We start from the raw sequence: 20,630 nt of genomic DNA, 5'->3' as shown, positions 1-20,630 counted from the left end.
GATAAGATATTGTTGTTTCCTTAGCCTTTAATTCACACATACTCTTACAGCAATTTCTTCTAAAGTATTCAGTAAAATAGAATAGAAAGATTCAAATAGTCCCAAAAACATAAAAACAGCACTAGTTCACTAGAAAACCCTCAAATATCACTAACATAATTTGCATTAAGTTTCTATTTTGATATGCCTCTAAGTAACAAAATGTTTGACTTACGTCAAGGTTTTCGTTGTCTGCAAGCTCCTTTGTCTTAGAAGTAAGAGGTGGTGAAGAAACAGGAGGAACAGGACTCATGATCTGGGAACTACAAATAAAGAAAAACATATAATTAACTTGATGCAAAGTTCTTGCTTGGGTGGTGTAACAGCAATGCATTCACTATCCACAGCATAATAAATCCAGAAACTTGCAAAAGAAGTATCTTCAAAGAAATCATCTCACCCTCATTTCAAGACAAATTACATGAACAGCAGCTACGAAAGCTGCCGCTCCTCTCTGGAAAATAGTAAAAAATTATCAGGCTACAACTAACTGTAAAAAAGCTACAAACTCACTGTAAAAAGGCTACAACTTTTTGTATTGCCTGGGTAACTACACTGTTTGTTTGTGTGTGAAGAACATTCACTTGTATTGAACTTAGTATTTTGCTTTCAGCTTCCGTAAAAAATAAGCAGGTATTCATGGAAATTTAATAAATCCAAGTGTTCAGTATAAGCTTTTTAAAATATTGTTTTATAATGAAGTTGCTAAAATACAAACCTGCAAGCACTCAGTTCTAGAATGCAACCATACATATCAGATTAGACAACTCAACGCTTGCTGGGCAAAATTCTTGCCTAGTAAATTTACTGAAAGGAAGTAAGCAAGCAGGCCTACTAATGTCTAAGTGGCACTGCAGCCTCAAACAGACATTAGGCCTCCCAGGACACCTACTCTCCATTAGGATCAATGTATAGTAGTACACCTATTACAGAAAGAGCACATAGTAGTGACTTAAGTGATTAGATACTGAATCTTAAGACTAGAAGCCTTGGAAATTTGTACTAAGTATTTGCCAGGAGTTTGAACAGAAAATTCTGTTAACCAAGTTTGTTTGCACCGTACTTAATACCGCATTAATCAGAAATTTCAGGCTTTCTTCTGTATTCCTGCAGGAAATAAAATGTGTGCTCCTTGGCTCTTTTATGTTCATAGGACTCTCTTCCTCATCTTCAGAAGCCGCAGGAAAAAAATTTCTTCCTGGTTTAGACTCAAAGCTATTAGATCCAGATTCTTATATAACAATATAATTTCCAGTTTCGTCTAAACAGCTTCATTGAAGACATCCTATCTATTGCAAGGACAGAAGGAAGCCATGCCATTGCTCCTCCAAATGTTGCCTTCTTTTGACACAATTAAGCCAAAGGCTACAACTTTTAAATTTAGAGTTGCAAGAATTTTATAAACTATCTGTTCTAAGAAAATACATTCAGTGAAAATTCAAGAGGTTAAACTTTTTTTTTTTTTTTTTTTTTTTTTTTTTTTTACATCACTGCTCCAGATTATGAACCCTCAAAGTCAAATACGCAATGGTCTCTACAAGGGAAAAGAATTTGAGGGCTAATGATATTACTTATTACTGCTTTTCCACCCCCAAAATTCTTGCTTTTTTACCTGTCTATTTCTGTACCACTAGTTCCAGATGTAGTCATGCTCTCAGACATGGAACCCTGACTGTCCCTCTTGCTTGGTTCCAGTCCATTCTTTATGTCATCAAAGTTTTCATACTTCAGTGCCTGGACTAGCTGTAACAGGTACATCAGCAAATCCTCAGGGAGAAAAATACAAAAGAAATTGAAAAGTCAGTCAAAACTGCGTGGGACTCATCTTTTCAAAAGTCTATCTGTAGAATAACTTCAAGTAACCTATAAGGAAATGAAAAGTGGGGTCTCACTAGCAAGCCATATACAGTTAAAAAACTAGTCTAGGATGAAGCCTGACTCACAGAAGATACTCAGTTCTCGTTTCAGTAACTCTTCATTACTGAAAGGCTGTAAATGCTAATTAAGTATACTGACCTCTGAGAATGGAATTCAAGCATAAAATCTGGATAAGGATACCAGGAATTCAGATCCCCTCTCTTCTTTTATGCACCATCATATATTTCTTTTGATCCCTGGTAATAAATCCCAGTATCTGATCTACTCAAGACTGAAAAATAAGATTTTGATCACCTGCCATTTTTAATGTTTCCCTTGCTATTCCACTGGGCCAGTTTAGTTGCCTTTAAGTGTCTTGCTAAAGGTACGTTTACATCAGTGCATTATCATGTTGGCTGCTGAAGAGGGTTTGATAAAATTAGAGATTTATATTCCCTATTTTCACCCCTATTGATTGAAGAGTTACAGTGGTATCTTCCAGGTATTTATTTTTTACTACCCAAAGAAAATAAAATAGATGGTGATTAAAATTTACAAATTAACTTCTTTTAAAGTGGACTACATTTTCAAATAACAGCTCATCACATCCCAATCAGTTTACCACTAGATGTACCTTGTTTCCATATATGTTTCTCTACTTATTTTCTTTAACAAATGCAATATAATAATATACTACTTCAGTTACCAGCTAAATTTGCTGGAAATCTTTAATAGACTATTCAGAATTTATCATTGGTAGAATATACGGTTATTTCAGTTTTTTAGGCAAAAGCCAAAGCTATCACTGAATGCCATTTTATAGCAGGAAGACTTTGCTCCATATAGTAAAGAGCTTTTAGTAAACAGCATTGTATCAGCAGCATATTGTTTTTTTTCTTTTTTCCTTTTTTTGCCACTGTTACTGTTATATTCCTGTAAACGCCTTAAAAAGTAGCAAATATTTAAAGTACTTGGTAAGACTATAAAAGCTCTGTGCTCCAGACCCTAAGATCAGCTGACTTTCACATGCACTCACAGAGCAACGAATACCTCATCATCAGCCTGCTGAAGCCGAGCGACAGCGTATCGACGAACTGTTGGATTAGTGAAGTGAGATGACAGGAGTTCTAAAGAGTCTTCCACATCCATGGGCTTCCATTTTCCCAATAGCTCCAATGCTTGCTTTGCCTCCTGTGGTAGGTCCCAGTTGACACATTTTAAGAATTTTGTCAAGGCCTAAAAAGAGAGAAGTTGGATAATTCATCTATGAAAACCCAGGATTAACAATTGATTTGAGAAATTAATGTTTCAGGTCAAGGCAAAAATACATTCAGGCTGTACTTACATAAGCATAAACCTAAGAATACTAATGACATAAATGACATCACTCTAGAAAAAATAAACAGCACAAACAAAAGGCTTAGCAGTATTTAGCGGGTTTTTTTCTACTAACTTTCTAAATAAATTGCCAATTTTTCCTGTGATCCTATGAGCAGCAAAAATGGTTTACTATTAAGAAAAATCACATTCAATTGACATTTTATTCCAAAACATTTGAACTGTAATATCATATCATAGATATTTACCACCACAGGTGATCTATACTGAGTAAGTGGAATTTAAACTCTGATCCATTTCCAACTGTGTAGTTAATTAGATAATTATCTTAAGCATGCCGCCATGAATTTTAAAGCCACATGGTAACATTCACTTAGCTTAGGGAGGGGAAAAAAAAAGAGGGAATCATGATGCCACTGCTTGATTAGAACAATAGGAAATTTCAGTTAGAAGTGCAAGTTGTACTCTGTATCATTATATAGCAGTACATCATACATATCATTAAATATATGTATCATAAACACATATTATACATATATCACTGCATACATATATATACACATACACACAAAATGACAGCTACGATACATCACTTTTATATAGTATATATAATGTACCATTATACAGGGGGACTTTTAATGTCACTGTTTTCTTCTGATTTCCTACTGAAAATAAATTTACTGAAAAACCTAAATTAAAAGTGATGCTGCCTTGTATTAGTTCTGGAAGAAAAACAGGATGACTAGCTAAATAACTGTCCATCCTGAACTTACCTGATTCATTTTGAACATATTTACAATTTTAGTCAGGTCTTTCATAATGTAATTACACGATATAAAAAACTGCCTCTTATTTTAATCCTAATGTTGAATAACTTTATAATCAATAACCTACTTGCTTTTCAGCTTCTCCAAATAATTTGTGAAAGCCTTAGAATGTTAGTTTCCCCAGGTCCACTGTCTTCTCCCTATCCTGAAGTATCCCACCGTTTCAGAAGCTATTCCATACCTCTGTCCAGCTGTCATCTTCCTCTACTGCTTCCTGAAATAAGGTGACTAGAACTACATACAACATTCAGGACACAGGAAGATCAAGGATTTGAGCAATAATGTGCTTTCTATTTTGATCTCTATGGTATTTCAAATATTTTGTTTTACTAGCCATTACAGAGAATGGAATTGAYGTTTTCCTCAACCTTTTTCTTGCAGACTTACTCACCAATGTAACTCAGTCTACTTAAGGGAGAATTTCAGAGTTACTGAGCAGAAATGCTTTTTTTCTAAAAAAGGAAAAAAGTGTGTTACCATTTAATTTTGTTTGCATGTTTCATAAGGACTACCTCACTTAAAAAAAAAAGTTTGTTACACAGAGATAGACTACTTATTATCACCAATTTTAACAAATATGACACATTTAAACAGATCTTCCAACATTTTAGACTATGGAACATTTACTAAAGAGATAATGCCTACTTGAAGTATAACTCCTGCTCAGGTATCTTCCCAATTAACTTGATGTTGTCTAGAATACTTCTTACATAAACCTACAGAAATTCATTAACAAAATTCACTGACACTTGGATACCACGACATTTTTTTGTAGTATTAAAAGGGAGTTGACAGCAATCAGCAAGTAAGCAATAAACCAAAACATGACACAAAGTCTTTTCCAATCCCATTCCCTCTAGTACAAGCCACAAAAGTCAATTCTAAGATACCACTGGTAGCCAGTAATTACGTAGTGTTGCCAGTTGCTTCAGTATCTTATATTGTGGGGAAAAAAGGTGAGAAGAGATGCACATTCAGCAGAAAAGGCTTGCTAATTTACCCCAATTAGCAAGGCACATATTAAATGCTTTGTAAAAAAATCAAGAATTATTCTCAATTGGTAAACATCGTAGTAGTAGTATAGCACAGAATTTCAGTTTAACTGACAAGTGTTAATCATGGAACAGTTGGTCACTTTACTGTATGCTATTTGATTGTTTTAGTACATTTTGAAAAGTGGCATCTGGATTATCACACGAGTAAAATGCAAAGTCAATGGTTACTGTTATACTATCATTACCTAAAAAGTGTTGACTGCTGTGTGATTACAGTGTTTTGGTGCACTAATACATATTCTGGCAATGCAAACCCTTCATTAAAGAGATGAAATAATTTATTTTTTATCGTTTTTCTCTGCTGAAGGAAAAATGGAAACACTATGAAACCTTTTAAGGAGTCATTCAGGGTCTGTAGAAAGACTGCTGCAAGAATAGTCTGTTAGTATGATTTTTGAGGAAAAAGAGTCACTAATTGTTAATCAATACAACTGTACAGAAGAAGAAAATGATTAGCTTCTGAGACATCAAAGCTTTATCTTTGCAAGGACAGAGCATTATAAAAATAAGTGCCAAATAAAACAGGACGCAACATGACGCATCAATACATCCCCTGAAGTGATTCAGCTTACCTTCTCCTGATTAGTAAGGTAGTATCTGAATTTCCAAACTAGATCCTGTTCCTCATATGTTAGCTGCTTTGTCGGTGGATAACTCACTATGATCTATTAAAAACATATTCAGAAAGTGAACATGAATAGAGGTAATCACTTAAGTTAACAGAATACAGGGTGACGAAGCACAACACTGACAACACAGAAAAATAGTTAGAAAAAGTTTTTCCAACATCACACTCTTCTCTCAGGCTGTCACAGTTAGGCTCCCCAGCCAAAGTTGAATGAACTGGCAGTGCAGGTAAACATATGCATTTCTAAGACTACCAGTAATACCAATGTGACAGTGTGTACATAATATGTATTCTTATCCCTCCCCCTTAAAAATCCTGCAGCAATACAATTAACTTATTTGCGGAAATGAGCAAGTACCTTTCTGGTCATTTCTGACCACATTTGATTAAGCACTTGACATAACAAATATCTGATGACATTTTTTAATTAACAATTTCTTTTGAGCTGCAATGAACTGCATTTTGTTTAAATGGTCACAATATTTGCATACCAAAAAGTTCTTCATGGAACTGTAGTCATCATATGACACTGACTTACGTTAAGCTGATCTCGCGTAGCTGCATTAGGCTTGAGATCATGATCAGAAGGTCCACTTCTTAAACTTCGAGCAAGCTTGTGATGTTTGCTTTCTACTAAGTTCTCCTGAATGCAGAGAATAACTTTGCGTTTATAAATATTTCTATTTCAGAGAAAATTACTCCTGAAATGAAACTGTCCAGTGAAGACTCACCAGCGTCTTGAATAATTCATGGCAATTAAAATTCACATCTAGAACTACAGCATCTTCAGGATTTACATTTTTTGAAGAAGTTCTTCCAAAAATACACTTACACCATAAAGCTAAACATATATATTTTTTAAGCTTCACACAGTTTATAAGCCTACCTTGCCTTTGGATGAATTGCTTCAAAATGCAAGTGTTTCAGTCAACAGATCTGTGATTTAGACAGCACTCAAACGTGCTAGCCATTTTGCAAACATTTTTAGGATGATGTTTGCAATCTAAAGCTTTGTATGCAAGAAAAACATTTTCAAAAATTCCCACTGTTAATACCATGTTAGCAACAGTAGGAGCAACAATAGGAGCCACGGTGTCAATGAGATTTCAGCAGCCAAGGCAGTTTTCAGCATTGTCAGACTTGCTCTTGCAGTGTTAGACTACACAGTGCTCAAAACAGTGTTGCCAGTAGAAGCCCACTTACATTAAGGTTCCCAAAGCTGCCAATACCAGTCCCACTGAATTGGCATCCACAATAATGGAAATCTTTTCTAGAACTGTACTTAGGCACTGTCTACATGAAAGACAACACACAAGAGAGCGTAGGGAGAAAATATTTTAACAAATTAAGTGACTATGAGTTACTGCACTTTCTCTATTTCTCTTCTTCAGCTCCCTCCTACTGTATGTCCCACCCTCTGACCCCTTTTACCAACAATCTCCCTTCTCTGCTTTCCTACACCTCAGAAACAAGCATATTATGTATGCAAAGAAGGAGACAAAACATTATGTGTTAAGTCAATTATTACACATTAATCTAGAAAAAAAAAAAGTTAAACCCGCTGATATCTCTCAAATGGTGAAATATATCTTTCCACTGTGATTTTAGACTATCCAAAACAACAACACAGTCAAGCTTTCATCTCTATTTATGAAAAATTCTCAGAAATACAGCAATATGGATTGCATTACATGTACCATTACTTACCATAGACATCTGGGGGTCTGGAATCTTAACAATTTCAGAACTTGTTAAAATTGGAGAAGACTCATCACCATCCTGAATAACAAGTCAAAGGTACATTAAACATGTTGAGTTTTGAGAAAATTTTACCATTATCATTACATATGTGTTCCAGAAGTACAAAGAAGTAACAGGGTCCAGTTTTCACTGAATTCAAATCATTTTCAAGAAACAGCAGCCACATCACAAAACTGAAAACTTCTTAGAACAGTATAACACAAAGGCTCTCCAAAATGCAGCTGAATTTGAGAAAATAATACATGTACCTATCAATTGCAGGTTCAACATAGGATGTCACACTTCTGGGAATTCTGGTGTTGCACATCTGCAACACTAAGACAGAAGCCTGACAGATTTTCAACAGGTAATCTAGTCCTGCTGTTGAGTAACTAGTGGGAGAAGTCACAGGTTTCCTGTTTGAATCAGGCAGGAGGAGAAGGGAGGGGGACAAAACAAAATGGAAAAAGAAACCCACAAAAATCTAGAAAACACTACCACAAGACAAAAATAAATAAAATAAAATAAAATAAAAGTAGCAAAGTTGTTCCTCTTTTCCAGCAGTTTTTGTCTTACTCTAGGAATGCAATCAAGCATTACTTGACATGACCTACAGAATGGTTAATTCAAAAGACTATAAAAAAAGCAAAAAAAATTCCAGCAGTTTTTGTCTTACTCTAGGAATGCAATCAAGCATTACTTGACATGACCTACAGAATGGTTAATTCAAAAAAAAAAAAAAAAAAAAAAAAAAAAAAAAAAAAAAAAAAAAAAAAAAAAAAAAAAAAAAAAAAAAAAACAAAAAAACAGTATAATATGCTCTCCGTAAGTCTCAAGTTTGTTATCATTTATTTTAGAATAATTTTCAGGAGTGCATCCTCATAAAACGATTCAATGCCAGGTCAGTCCAATAGGACATATGGTAGAAATTCCAAAGATTAAACTTCAGTTTAATTGAGCCCAATTTTCAAAGGCAACTAGGTACTAAAGATACAAATCATGTGCCTGCTGGAATTATTTTCCGAAGCACCTACTCTATATTTTTACCTTTGAAAATTCAGCCCAGAGGATTTAATCAATAGGCTACTGTAAACACTGAGTCTTCCCACTAACTTCAACATCAGATCTTAGATCAGATCTCTAATCTTCAAAGTGTCAGCTCTTGGTACAGTTTCCAGAGAAATCAAGAATGTGTATGGAGGAGGAAAAGAACTGGTAGAACTGGTACAGATATGCAGCTTTAATTGAGAAATTATTGAAAAAATGTAGAGGTTACTTAGTTAAGAGATGCTTAGCAGTCCACTCAAATGAGAAATACACTGACAGATTATCTTTAAAACACATCAACACAACAAAAACAAAAGCACAGTGATTCTACCAAACATTTACTCCACAGGAAACTATTTTATCTTCATTTAATGTTAAAGTAAAATATACATTATCTAAGTAATCCATATACATAAATAGAAGTAAGAGTTTTCATTTTAAGAGAAACTAGCATTTCAACTGAATTAAGAACACAAATTTTTGAAATATCAAGATTTCTCTCTAAAACAGAAGTTTTAAGCTAAATTACTCTGGTTTCCCAGAGTTTTTTCCCAGAGTTCCCAGGTTTTCTTCCCCCTACTTTCTCTTCCCTTCCCTTTTTTCCTCCTCCTTTGCTTTTCCAATCACATGCCTCAGTCAGGGTGGCTTTGCTTTTCTACTTTTCAGACATAACTTTCAAAGTAGTGAGGAGCTATAGTAAGGGGGAAAAAAAAAGATCACCAATAATAAGGCACAGGAATTAACTAATTAAAATTAAATTAATTAAAATCACCCTGGAAAAAAGACAAATGATGACATATTAAGGAACGATATTTGGCAGGCGGAATCCCTTCCCCCGGAATAAACTAGTTTGATGACAAGAGATGACATAGAAATCCGGTAGAAATCAATCTACAAATGGATTGTTTTCTCAATCAAGCTGTAGTAAGGCTACAAACTGACCTTTATAAAACAACGGACAAATAAAAAAGCCCCAGTGACAAGGTTCCACTCAGAGCTTGGACCCTTGACATAAAAGCTCTGCACAAAAACCTTGACAAAAGAATGGATTCAGGAGCAATTAATAAATGTTCAAAATCCTACTGAAGCATTTAAGACATGCATATGCTGTGTGGATTCTCTGATAAATAACAATGCCCTTTCCACTGCATCTTTCCCTCAGTAAAAATGTTCAGATAAGGGAAAGGAGTTTTACAAGGCTTTTAAGCTTGTAAAAACGGGGTACCTACCGTGCAAACAGAAGCACATGATCATGATCACTAATTCAAAACTTACTAGTATTAGAATGACAAACAACCTTTGGTTACTTACAAAACTAAACTAAACAAGAGCCATAGCTTTTCAGCGTACGTATATAACATCCTCTAAAATCAAGATTAGTGATTTTTTTYCCCCCAAGATTAGTGTTAAAAGAATGAATTCTAAACTGTTGACATGTCACTTTATCTTTCAAAAGGAGTATTATGACCAGTGTTCTTTAAACCCCTCTCTTCAAATGCAGTTACATTATGTTGAAGCATCAAACCGAGAGGCCCTAGTTATTTGAGCTGAGATTCTGGGAAAACTTTGTTCCTGTTTCATTGCTTTAGAATAAAGCCTGAAACTTCAGCCAAAATTTACTATGAAACCCAGCTGTGCCAAAACTTTCATAGGTCAAATTATGTTGGGAGTTGACATTGAGCATTTTCAGAATACACTATTTTGTGACAGCCTCAGTAAGACAGTATATCATTAGTTTGCCAGTGAAGAGAGTCAGTAGTTTTATTTACCTTCCAATTAGGTAAACATGCAACACTAACTCTGTCATACTTGCAGAACATCGCATGTATAACTGTGATACTGAACATACAAATGTATTAAGTCATACCAAAGCCTGAAGGTGTATTTAAATCAGCACCTGAATTTGGTCAGGTATATGCTTTAGTTTATGCCACAGAAGTCTTGGAGAACATGTAATATGCTCCAACTGCTAGCAGTTATTCAGCTCATGGGACCTGATTAGAGCTAGCCTGAAGTACACAGGCGTAGCACAGATACAAGGCCTTCAGCAACAGCTTTCTCACTCTGCAAAGCTGTTCCTCCTGGCTACATTTTTTGATAACAAAGACATAGCCAGAGATGACCTGCTGTTTGGCCAGAGGGAAAAAAAATAATATCAAGAATAAGTATACAGCATCAATTTGCTTTAGAGGGATTGCACTACATTAAATTAAGTGTATGWAAATTTATGTAAATATTAGTAATGTTAAAAAAAGTCAGTTTGCAGAATGTTCTGGATCAGCGAGATTCTGATGTACTTTCCTGAAAATTACTCTCATTTATACGATTAAAAAAAGGTTCTACTTAACTCATTCTTTAGTCAAAAAGATCATTTCAAGTAACACCAAAGGAATCCAACTTCTTGCATTCAAAGCTTAACAGACATCCAATTCTGCTAATTTTTTATTTCTCTTTCTTTTCTTGAAGTTATGAAAAGGGTATCTCTGATAATGAGATTAAAAAAAAAAAATGGATGCAGCAGTGCAATCACTTTATTCAAACAATAGTAGTTTTCACCCAAAACTCACACAAGATGAAAAATGTTGGTGATATTTGTACTTGGAAGTTCACAGCAACGTTTTGCCTAACTGCAGAATCAGAAGTGATGCTCTTGCCACATGTCATTTGCTATCCTTTAAATCATGAATGCTGTATTAAAACTAAGTTAATAGAGAATATGGAACTTCACATTACTGAAACTGAGAACCGAGCCAAAGAATCTCAAATTTTACTGGCTAGTGTTTAACAGGCTAGTTCTTCGTAAACACCAGAAAACATTTATCAACAGAACTGCGACAAGTAATCTTTGCTTTGACTATTAGTCACAGACAAGTGACAAAAGAAAATGCAGTTTCATTAGATTCAATGTACTGGATTGGTGATGCTGGTGTATTCTGTACACTGTAATTGGAAGTACGACAAAACTGAGAAGACAGGCACTAATTTATGTACCATTTTCTACCACTGCCAGAAAACAGTCAAGAACTTGTTGAAAAGCTACTTGATATCAACAAATCCCTCAAGCTGCAGTTATTTATGGTTTTAGTACATACTATTACACATTCAATTATTTTATTGCCACACAGAGCACCCTATAGTTTTTTGTTCCATGCACTTTTAATGAGCTTCAGTAACAGCTGTCAAGAAATACAGGTATTTGAAGCCTGAATCTCCTCATCCTCAACTTCTACACCTGGAAAAAACATACTGAAAACTGTAAGAGCATACTGTGTTCACATCAGGAGTAATTCCTCTTTATTGGTAGGTTTCTGGAGGGGAAGAAAATATTTTTAGGGACATATGTTGAAATATGAAGAGAGTCAAGCTACATGTTAGACACGCTCATCAGTTTGTATCTGTGCAAAGAACAGAATAGTCTAATTTAAAGCTATTACTACAATACAGCAACATTGTTTAGTAAAATGTTTCAATACTTTGATCGTGTTCCATCTCAATTGCCAGAAAATACTTCCCTGATTTCCACAGTAGCAAGTAAATTTTAAGTTATCTTACTATCAAAAAAAATCCATTGTGTTACAAATCCAAATGAAACCTGGAACATGCCAAATTCCCCTAAAAAACAATTTAACTGGTTCCAGGGTAAGCCTATAGAAATACTATGAAACAAGCTATTCTACAGGTAAAAAGACAAAATAGATACATCTAAAGTTAGTGCCTTTGATCTCAATAGTACTCCACCCTATCATCATCATCATCATCTACCTTCTTTCTCTTGCCCATATAGCTGGATTACTCAGCAAATTTCTGAATTCTTATGGATCTAAATATGCTGAAGATTCTAAGAGGTAATTTCTGTCAAATGTTTTTTTTGAAACCGAGTTACAGATGTACTGCTTTTTCCATTTTGGTGGATCTCTGTGTGGCACAGGTCCACTAAAATATTGATTATGCCTTTCAAAGTCACCTTTATGTCTGTTAAGCTCATTATCAATCTTTCTTTCCATTAGATTTGAACTCTTAAAAGCACTGAAGGCACTCAGTATATATGTATTCTATACTAGAAGGTATAATCCTATTCTATACTGGAAAGCGTAACAAGAAATCCTGTAGCAATCCTCTTGTATAAACTGCACATCCCCTTGGAAAAATTCAAGGATTTTTCAACTGCTAAATAATTTAACCATTTTGCTGATACTACATGACAGCTTGATGCACCTCTTAACCATTTCACTGCAATTGTATCGTCTGATCTAAAGATCCTGTAGCATCTTTTTCATTTTCAAAGTTTGCTTTTTCAAGCCTATAATTTTCTTGATACTTCAGAACGACATAGTTAAAAAGCAAGTAGTGAATGAAACATCCATTTTGATGGAGAAAGTATTAAGCTATAATCAATACAGAAGAAGGTGGTCTTCCAAAACTGTAATTCTGTATGCATGCAAACTGACAAAGTCCTATTACACACACTGAAAACACACACCTGTTTTTCACCCTTGGTATCTAAACTTGTATGCGCATTTTACATGTGAGAATATTAAAAGTTACCAATTTCAGAGACTGCTTTGGAGACTGCTGTTTACTATACAGCAAGAGAAAAGAAACAAGACATCCTRATTCAAAGAGTTTTTTTTTTTTTTTTTTATGATTTTTAAAGTATCTTCAGCATGAAAAAGTAAACTTTTATATTCGTGCATGTTAGGAAAAAAAAAAAAAAAAAAAAAACACTCACCAGCACAGCTCCCCTGCTCCCCTGCAAAGTCTTGGTAAATTATCTTTTATAATGTCACCAGTGAATATAGGTACATTTCTTTCTGATACAAGACATTTTCACATAAAGCTACTCAAAGTACTGCTGGATGACTGAAGAAACAATAAATCAGAAAGGTTTTTTTTTTAATCATTTACCCTTATTAAATTCAGTAATTTTGAATTGCAGTACATGAATGGTTGACTTCTGTAATCTTTTTGCATCTATAGCATTTGATTTATATGTACGTGAACAGCTGTCACTGACAGCTGTCTACTGTTATACTGCAGCTGAGTATTTCACCTCAGGGGAAAAACCTGTCAGTTTTAGGTGCAAATGTTACTTTTTAAAGAAGATCAAAAAACCATCAAGGCACATACCTTTTCATAGTAAACTATTCCATATTCTTTGTCATCACACTTGACACAGCGAAACTCAATCATCAGGTACATAAAATTAGAACTTCGTTTTTCCCTCTGAAAAGAGAACCATCACAGATGTGTATCATATATTAAAGAGCAAACAATCATCAGATTTCTCAGTACAGCAATTATTCTATTTCTTTTGTGGTGTAATCAATAAGTTAAGTTATCAGTTGTTGGAGTCATTATTCAGGTAATCATCTGATAACACTACTTAAAACTCTACCACTTTTTTCCTGACATTCTTATGGCAATTCATGCTTCATGACAAATACCACTATGTAAAAGATAAAAGCATACTGTCTTCTTCAATGCCCTTAAGTTTGTGGGCCTAAAGGTCTGAAAAAAAATGTAAAGAATAATAATGAGCTGACAGCAGTCTTCTTCCCCTTCCCTTTCCTTTTTTAAATAATTATACACAATTATGGATCCCACTAGGGAATATTTAGGAGTAAAAAAAAAAAAAAAAAAAAAAAATGACATGAGAAACACTATTTTAGATAAAACAATGAAAAAGACAAATTTAACTTAGACTATGAGGTATTAAATTTGCAGCTCACTGATTTGCAGAGGAAGATTTGCTCAATGTATACACTTTTAATTGCTTAAAAGAAAATATGTTTTAGAAAATTAAAAGAAAGGAATTATACATAATCACTACCAGTAACACATATTCACTAAAAAAAAAATAATAATAATATGCATGCCCTTTAATGACAAGCAATTCAGGTTCATTTTGTGCATCAATGATGGATCAGACTTTCTAAAACAAGCAAACTTTTTCTGTATTTAAAGTACAGTTCTAGGAATCAGAAGCACTGAATTTTACATACACAGCAGGTCTGGGAACAACACCAAGAGCTTGGAAAAAATAGCTTCTTATAAGAAGGTAAAGAGGATAAAAGAAATCCATATTTCCAATAGGAATATGCTTCACAAGTGGTTATAAAAAGACCTATGTAAATGTTAAAGGATTTGATTCCTAGAGGTCTAACCATAAATAAGTCAAATAAAATAAATTCTTAGAATGCCAAGCAGAAAACAAAGGAGTTCTGTTAAGCAAGATAAACAGTCAACAATTTGGGTTTGTTCAATGAAGGTAAAACTTCATTCAGGAATAAAATCCTAGGAATTATTATTATTTTTTAAATATAAGTAAACAAATTCTGTAAGTATTTTCCCTCAGTATTCCAAAGAACATCAACTGAAATACAGTTCAACCTTAGAGAACACATCTAAATTCAAGGCACAGTCTGTACGAGTTGAAAGTTTCCCATCACAACCTAAATCATAAAGTTCAGTTAGTTATACGTAAGAGCATTTGTTCCAAACTATCCCAGCACATGCATTAATTCTCTCTTCTCTGATCAAGTTCATTGAAATACTGAAGTTGACAACTGATAAGACAGCTGTCTATTCTCCTTTTTGCCAAAGTCCAGTCAACTTTGGAAACTTAAAAGAACTATTTGTCCTTTTCATGTATACACTAGAGGTTGAAGAAGAAATAGGACAAGTGCTTTGAGTTACAGTCTTCTAAACAAGCCAAGGTTTCCACATTAGTAAGATCCAAAAACCCATTACAAATCTGACATATGATGACCTACCTCATTGATCATTTCTATTTCTCTAAAGGTTAGTCTGTCCAGCCAATCCACTTTTACCATGTGACCCTGTCGATGAGACTTGGTGAGCTGCCAACGAAATATACAGTGATAGTATTTAGATTGCTGTGATTAAGTGAAAGGACATCAAAGTCATAATTTTACAGGGACATTAACATATAAAGTCTGGAAAAAATGAATTGGAAAAACTGCTTTTACATTACACAATGTAGACCCTCACAAACAGCTAAGCTATGCCATAAATATACTTCTAATACCTAAAACATCAATCAGGGCAAAAAATAAAACCACATTTCATTTTTGAATCTCTAACACACTAAAATAGGATCCTATTTTTTAAGGAGTCACACACGTAAAATTGTTTTTTTCCCCCCTAACTTACTGTATTTCATACAACAAAACTTACAAAGTCAAAAATAAACAGAAGGTATTTAAAAAAAATAAAAATGCACACTGCTGTTCCATGCACAACTTGTCTACCATGACCCTCAAGTCCTCTGCAAAATTGCTTTCCAGCCCATCAGCTCCCAGTCTGTATTGACATAAGGTTATTCCTCCCCAGGTGAAAACCTGGCATTTCCGTTTGTTGAATTCCATGAGATTCCTGTTGGCCCATTTCTCCTGCCTGTTGAGGTCCCTCTGAATGACACCACAACCATTAGCTTTGCAAACTGCTGAGGGTGCGTTCCATCCCATCGTCCAGGTCATTAACGAAGACGTTAAACAGTATTGGCCCCAGTGTTAACCCTTGGAATATACCACTAATGACAGGCCTCCACTTGGACTTCATGCCGCTGGGCACAACTTGGCAAGTCAGCGGACTTTCAGTCCAATTACTTACCCTCTTAGTACTTCATTCTCATTTTGCTTTTCTGCTGCAAGTTATCTTTCCTAGTATAATAGGTCTGTTCCCTACTCTCTTTCAATTGCAAATATATTCTTCCTCCCAACTCCCCTTACCATTTTACTATCTCCAGTCAATTCATACAGAACCACCAACTAGTTACTATTTTCCACAACAGCAACATTGTTTCATCTTCTATTAGATCCAGAACTATTACTATGAGCTAGAAAAGGCTGTTCAGCAACATAAAGGAAGTCTTAGCTTCAGTGCACAACAATTGTATCATCTTGAATAACAGCATAACCTCAAGAACAACAGCAATCAGATGGGAGTAAGAGTTACAACAGAGATTGTGAAAGATAGCAAACCTTTCACCTAGAGACCTTAAAAGTGAAATATGAAAAAAGGTAAAAAGGCTTGAACAATGAACAGAAACTCGCCGGGGGGGGCGGTGGTGCAAACATTAATAAAAATAAATGCAAGTAACTGACAATAGGAAAAATTTTTTTCTTCCTCAAAAGCCTCTTAAGATTTGCCACGTAAGTTTGCACTGTTTAGTAGATGCTAGAGCAAATACTTATTTGCATCTACTCTAAAATAAACTAAATATACCAAAAGAAAAGTACAGACTTAAACATATCTAAAAGGATGGCAAAGTCAAAACATTGTGAAGCCACATAAGTTGAAGTTCATTCTCTTTCTATACACAGAAATACTAGATCTAGTTGGTAGAAAAGTCTGTACTGTGTATGAAAAGTTGTTTTTCTGTGAAGTTTTCACTTCAGGTATGTAACAGCTGGTCTAGATGTTTTCATTAAAGGCAAAATAGAGTTAAATCTTAATTACAGTAGTAGATGTTAAATTGAAAGAGAAACTAGTGAACTATCTACAGTTCTTTACTCCTTTCTGACTTAAGACTCTAGAACTGTATTACAATCATGTATCTTTGTTGACTTACTTCCGATTTACCTGTTGTTTCTCCATCTCACTTGCTAGAAAATAAATGGTTTGGGTTCACACTAATCTTTAAGCAAGCAAGCAAACAAATAATCCTTCTGCATGTTTCCCAATGGGTCTAAGCCAACCATTTGAAGTATTTATGTTACCCTAACTTTTACAGTTTAATCAGTAACTCAGTGTTAAGGTAATACGACATAACAGTAAAAATAAAAATAAAATTATCTCAGCTTCCTCAAAAGACTGGAGAAAAACTTCATCCTCTTCTGTAGCCTCTAAAGATAGAAAGAGTTCGGATCATTTTTGTAGGTTAAAAAAAAAAAAGAAAGAAAGAAATTCAGTATTGCATGTGATTTCATTTTCACATGACTTAAAGACCCCCCTCATTCGACTTTGGACAAACAGATTATTGGTTGCTTCTTACTGATTTCTTCCAGGCCAGCTTTATAAACATCTGAAAAGATAAGAAAAGCTGAAGTGTACAAGCTGTTCTCTGATATCACAAAAAAAAAAAGTGTTTTTTTTTTTTAAAAAAAAGCTACTGTGAGAAAATAGATTAACACTGCACCCAGTAGTACTGCTTCATCGTTCTCACTCAAACTGTCAGTGAACTGTGTCTCAGCAATCAAGGTCCACACATCATTGCGCCAGCATCCTACAACAATTTCTGCCTAGCAAGGATGACCCAGGCCAAACAAATCCCACACAGATATACTTTGAAAACAGCATGAAATACATGTCCAGGTCTGGATCCTGATAGGTCTGTGCAGTACATACAGGATGTAAATTCACAGGAAACTAAGCTTCAGAAATTGTACGCTGTAGAATCAAATAGATTCTTACATCTCCTGGACACAACACCGGTGTAACAGACAAATATTGTCTAGTTTCCAGAAGACTCCAAACAACCATTAAAACTAGTAATTAAGTTAAATTTCAGTGTTCTGCAGCCTCTCTGCAGGTGCTCTTGTTATTTCTCATTACCCACTACTGATAAAATGAAGTATGTGTCATTCCCTACAATACTACGGGAGCCATTAAAGCCCAATGAGCCTGTTAAAGATAAACTGGCAAGCATTTATCCTTCTCCTTTAATGCCTTAATCAACTGCCCTTTAATGTCTAACAACAGATAGTCTTGCTTGCTCGCAATTCACAAAGCAACTTTTTTTTATTTCAAAAGACAAGGAGAATAGACAGAACTTATTTGCTTCCCTAGTTAGAGTAAAATTTTGCATTATGGTCTAACAGGTTCCTAACTTCCAAGTCCAAACAAGAATCCCAATTGATTTAATATTCTTGGAAACACAATTTAAGGTAGAATTAGTTGGAATACAATACAGCCCTTGCAGTGGCCTTTCCCTTCAAGACTGAAGTTAAATCTTAAATTGCTTTGAGCGGTAGAATCAATAGCTGAAGTATAAAAATTTCCACTGAATATTAATCTTTGTTTGCAGAATTTAAACTATATCAGAAACCTAGAATCAGAAAAATTGAATTATACAACATACTTGTATTGTGAACAAATACTGGTATTGAGAGCTGAATGCCATGCTTGCTTTCCTAAGTAAAGCAGTCACAATTTGACAAGCAGTTAAAGAGCTCTTCAGTTGGGAGGGAAAATTCTATCTTTTTTTTAATATCATTTCCAGATATTCAATAAACAGGTCATTTTAAGAAGGGCCAAGTACTAAACAGGACTCAGTGGTCTTCGTCTGAAACTCTTTCCATGAAAGACAGAAACATCACCTCATGATGATGAGATTGTTTGCCTAAGGCAGCTGATTGGCCTAACTTTTTTTTTCAAGCTCTAGACCCCAGTAATGCTTTATGGAAGTAATACGATGTGATGTATCATAAACTTCCAAGGATCACTGCAGCTTGTAATAACTACTTAATTCCACTTAGTATATAGTTCATTTCTAGTAAAGTCTGAACTAGTAATTTTCTACAGTATTTATCTGCTAAATGGAATTATGGAATAGAAAATCCTGTATAGAAGAGCTAATCTTCAGATTAGCTTGAGACTTAAACAGTATAAATTGAAAAGGAAGAAAAAAAAAAGGAAGAAAAAAATAATCCTGACTAACATTTCAGAATGTTGGATGCAACCTAAGCACAGAAACCAGAAAAATAGTTTTCAGGTTCTTTTAACTTACCAGTAGGATTGCAAAAAGGACCAGAACAGAGTTTTGTAATTTTGTGTTATATTCTACAGCTAGTTCATCATATTCTATCTCACCAGTATTAGTGCAGTGTGTACTTTGTCTGTGCTAACAGAATCACACAAGACTTGCCTTTACCTCATGTATTAATTCATAATATATTCTAATGCTAAAGAACCAACAACAAGTGGCTATAACCATGCAGTGTGGATTCCATCACTTCCATCTTTGCATATATCCTGTCTACTTTATGAGAAAGGCCTTTCCACCCTCAGCAACCAAAAGGTTCTTCATCCTCATGCATACACCATTTCAGCCATATCTAGATTACTTCTTACTGTTTTTTTGTTGTTTTTGTTAACCTAAAAACAAATATATTTTTTCTTACTCAAACTAGCTCTTTTACTTCCACTCTTTGGAACCAACACATCATGTTGTGTTGGAATACCACATAAACATCATTCATATAAAGCTTCAGAATCAAACCTATCAAAGCCTTGGCAAAAAAATATTATTTAAATTGTGTTTGTCACAAATTACTATTAATTTTCTTTTTCACTGCACTAGAGAATAAAAGAAAGTCATTCCATGTGTTTTAAAGCAAAAGATATTAGTCTCTTAAACCTAGTTATGTGTAACTAATGTGTCAACTAGTTACACCTGCATACAAGGCCTCGATCTGTAGGCATATATATACACACACACAAAGAACTGTTCGATTAGATTCGTATTTAAAGCTTAAAATAACAGAAAACTTAGTATCTAAAGAGATGTCTTATTTAGTAGCTGAAGCTAAATGCTTCTTTTCCTAAAGAAATACCACCATTGCTCACCATTCTTTTTAGATAATTTCACTCAGCTACCAGAAGGGGTGAAGCAAATGAATGAATCAAAAAAGAACATAGCAGAGTACCTTTTGTTTAAGAGGAATAAATTATTCAATCACTTGTAAGAATAAAAAAAATTGTGATAAAATCTTGATACCATTAATATTTGAGTGCATTAAGACATTCTGCACACTTCCCATTTCATCTGCTTAGCACGGGGGAAAAGAACTAGCATTTACAATAAGCCTAAGGATGTAAAGTCATGGCTTTCACCAGTAGCAAGCTAACAAGCAATTTTAATGTGTTTTGTAATAGTATAACCACATGGCACTTCAACATAAAACGGAGAACTTTCCATGGTTCCAGTTACTTATGAAGGTCACGGATTCCATTCTTTTGACATCTAGTTATTAATTTTTATCTGAATTCCCCATAATAATAAATACCATACCCAAACTTTTTTTTTTTTTTTTTTTTTTTTTTTTTTTTTTTTTTTTTTTTTTTTTTTTTTTTTTT

At 34.4% G+C, this 20,630-nt stretch overlaps 1 protein-coding gene across 2 annotated transcripts in view; it reads right to left on the bottom strand.

The window, feature by feature from the left end:
* Positions 1–20,630, bottom strand: part of PIK3C3 (phosphatidylinositol 3-kinase catalytic subunit type 3) — a 74,736-nt gene that overhangs the window by 47,542 nt on the left and 6,564 nt on the right. Inside the window, exons 5-13 of one of the 2 annotated variants that reach the window (XM_085321937.1) lie at positions 15,305–15,391; positions 13,659–13,754; positions 7,452–7,523; positions 6,948–7,037; positions 6,283–6,387; positions 5,689–5,781; positions 2,947–3,132; positions 1,652–1,806; positions 215–302 (exon numbers count right to left, since the gene is read on the bottom strand). In XM_085321937.1, the coding sequence (XP_085178063.1) occupies positions 215–302; positions 1,652–1,806; positions 2,947–3,132; positions 5,689–5,781; positions 6,283–6,387; positions 6,948–7,037; positions 7,452–7,523; positions 13,659–13,754; positions 15,305–15,391 (972 nt within the window). The remainder of the gene's footprint in view (positions 1–214; positions 303–1,651; positions 1,807–2,946; positions 3,133–5,688; positions 5,782–6,282; positions 6,388–6,947; positions 7,038–7,451; positions 7,524–13,658; positions 13,755–15,304; positions 15,392–20,630) is intronic. The other variant, XM_085321938.1, reaches the window with a different exon arrangement.

This window comes from Rhea americana, unplaced genomic scaffold (genome assembly GCF_003343005.1).
Source record: "Rhea americana isolate MKP2758 unplaced genomic scaffold, rheAme1 scaffold_73, whole genome shotgun sequence".
Taxonomy (NCBI): domain Eukaryota; kingdom Metazoa; phylum Chordata; class Aves; order Rheiformes; family Rheidae; genus Rhea; species Rhea americana.
Note: the sequence above shows the minus strand (reverse complement) of the source record. Positions and strands in the feature narration are given on the sequence as shown.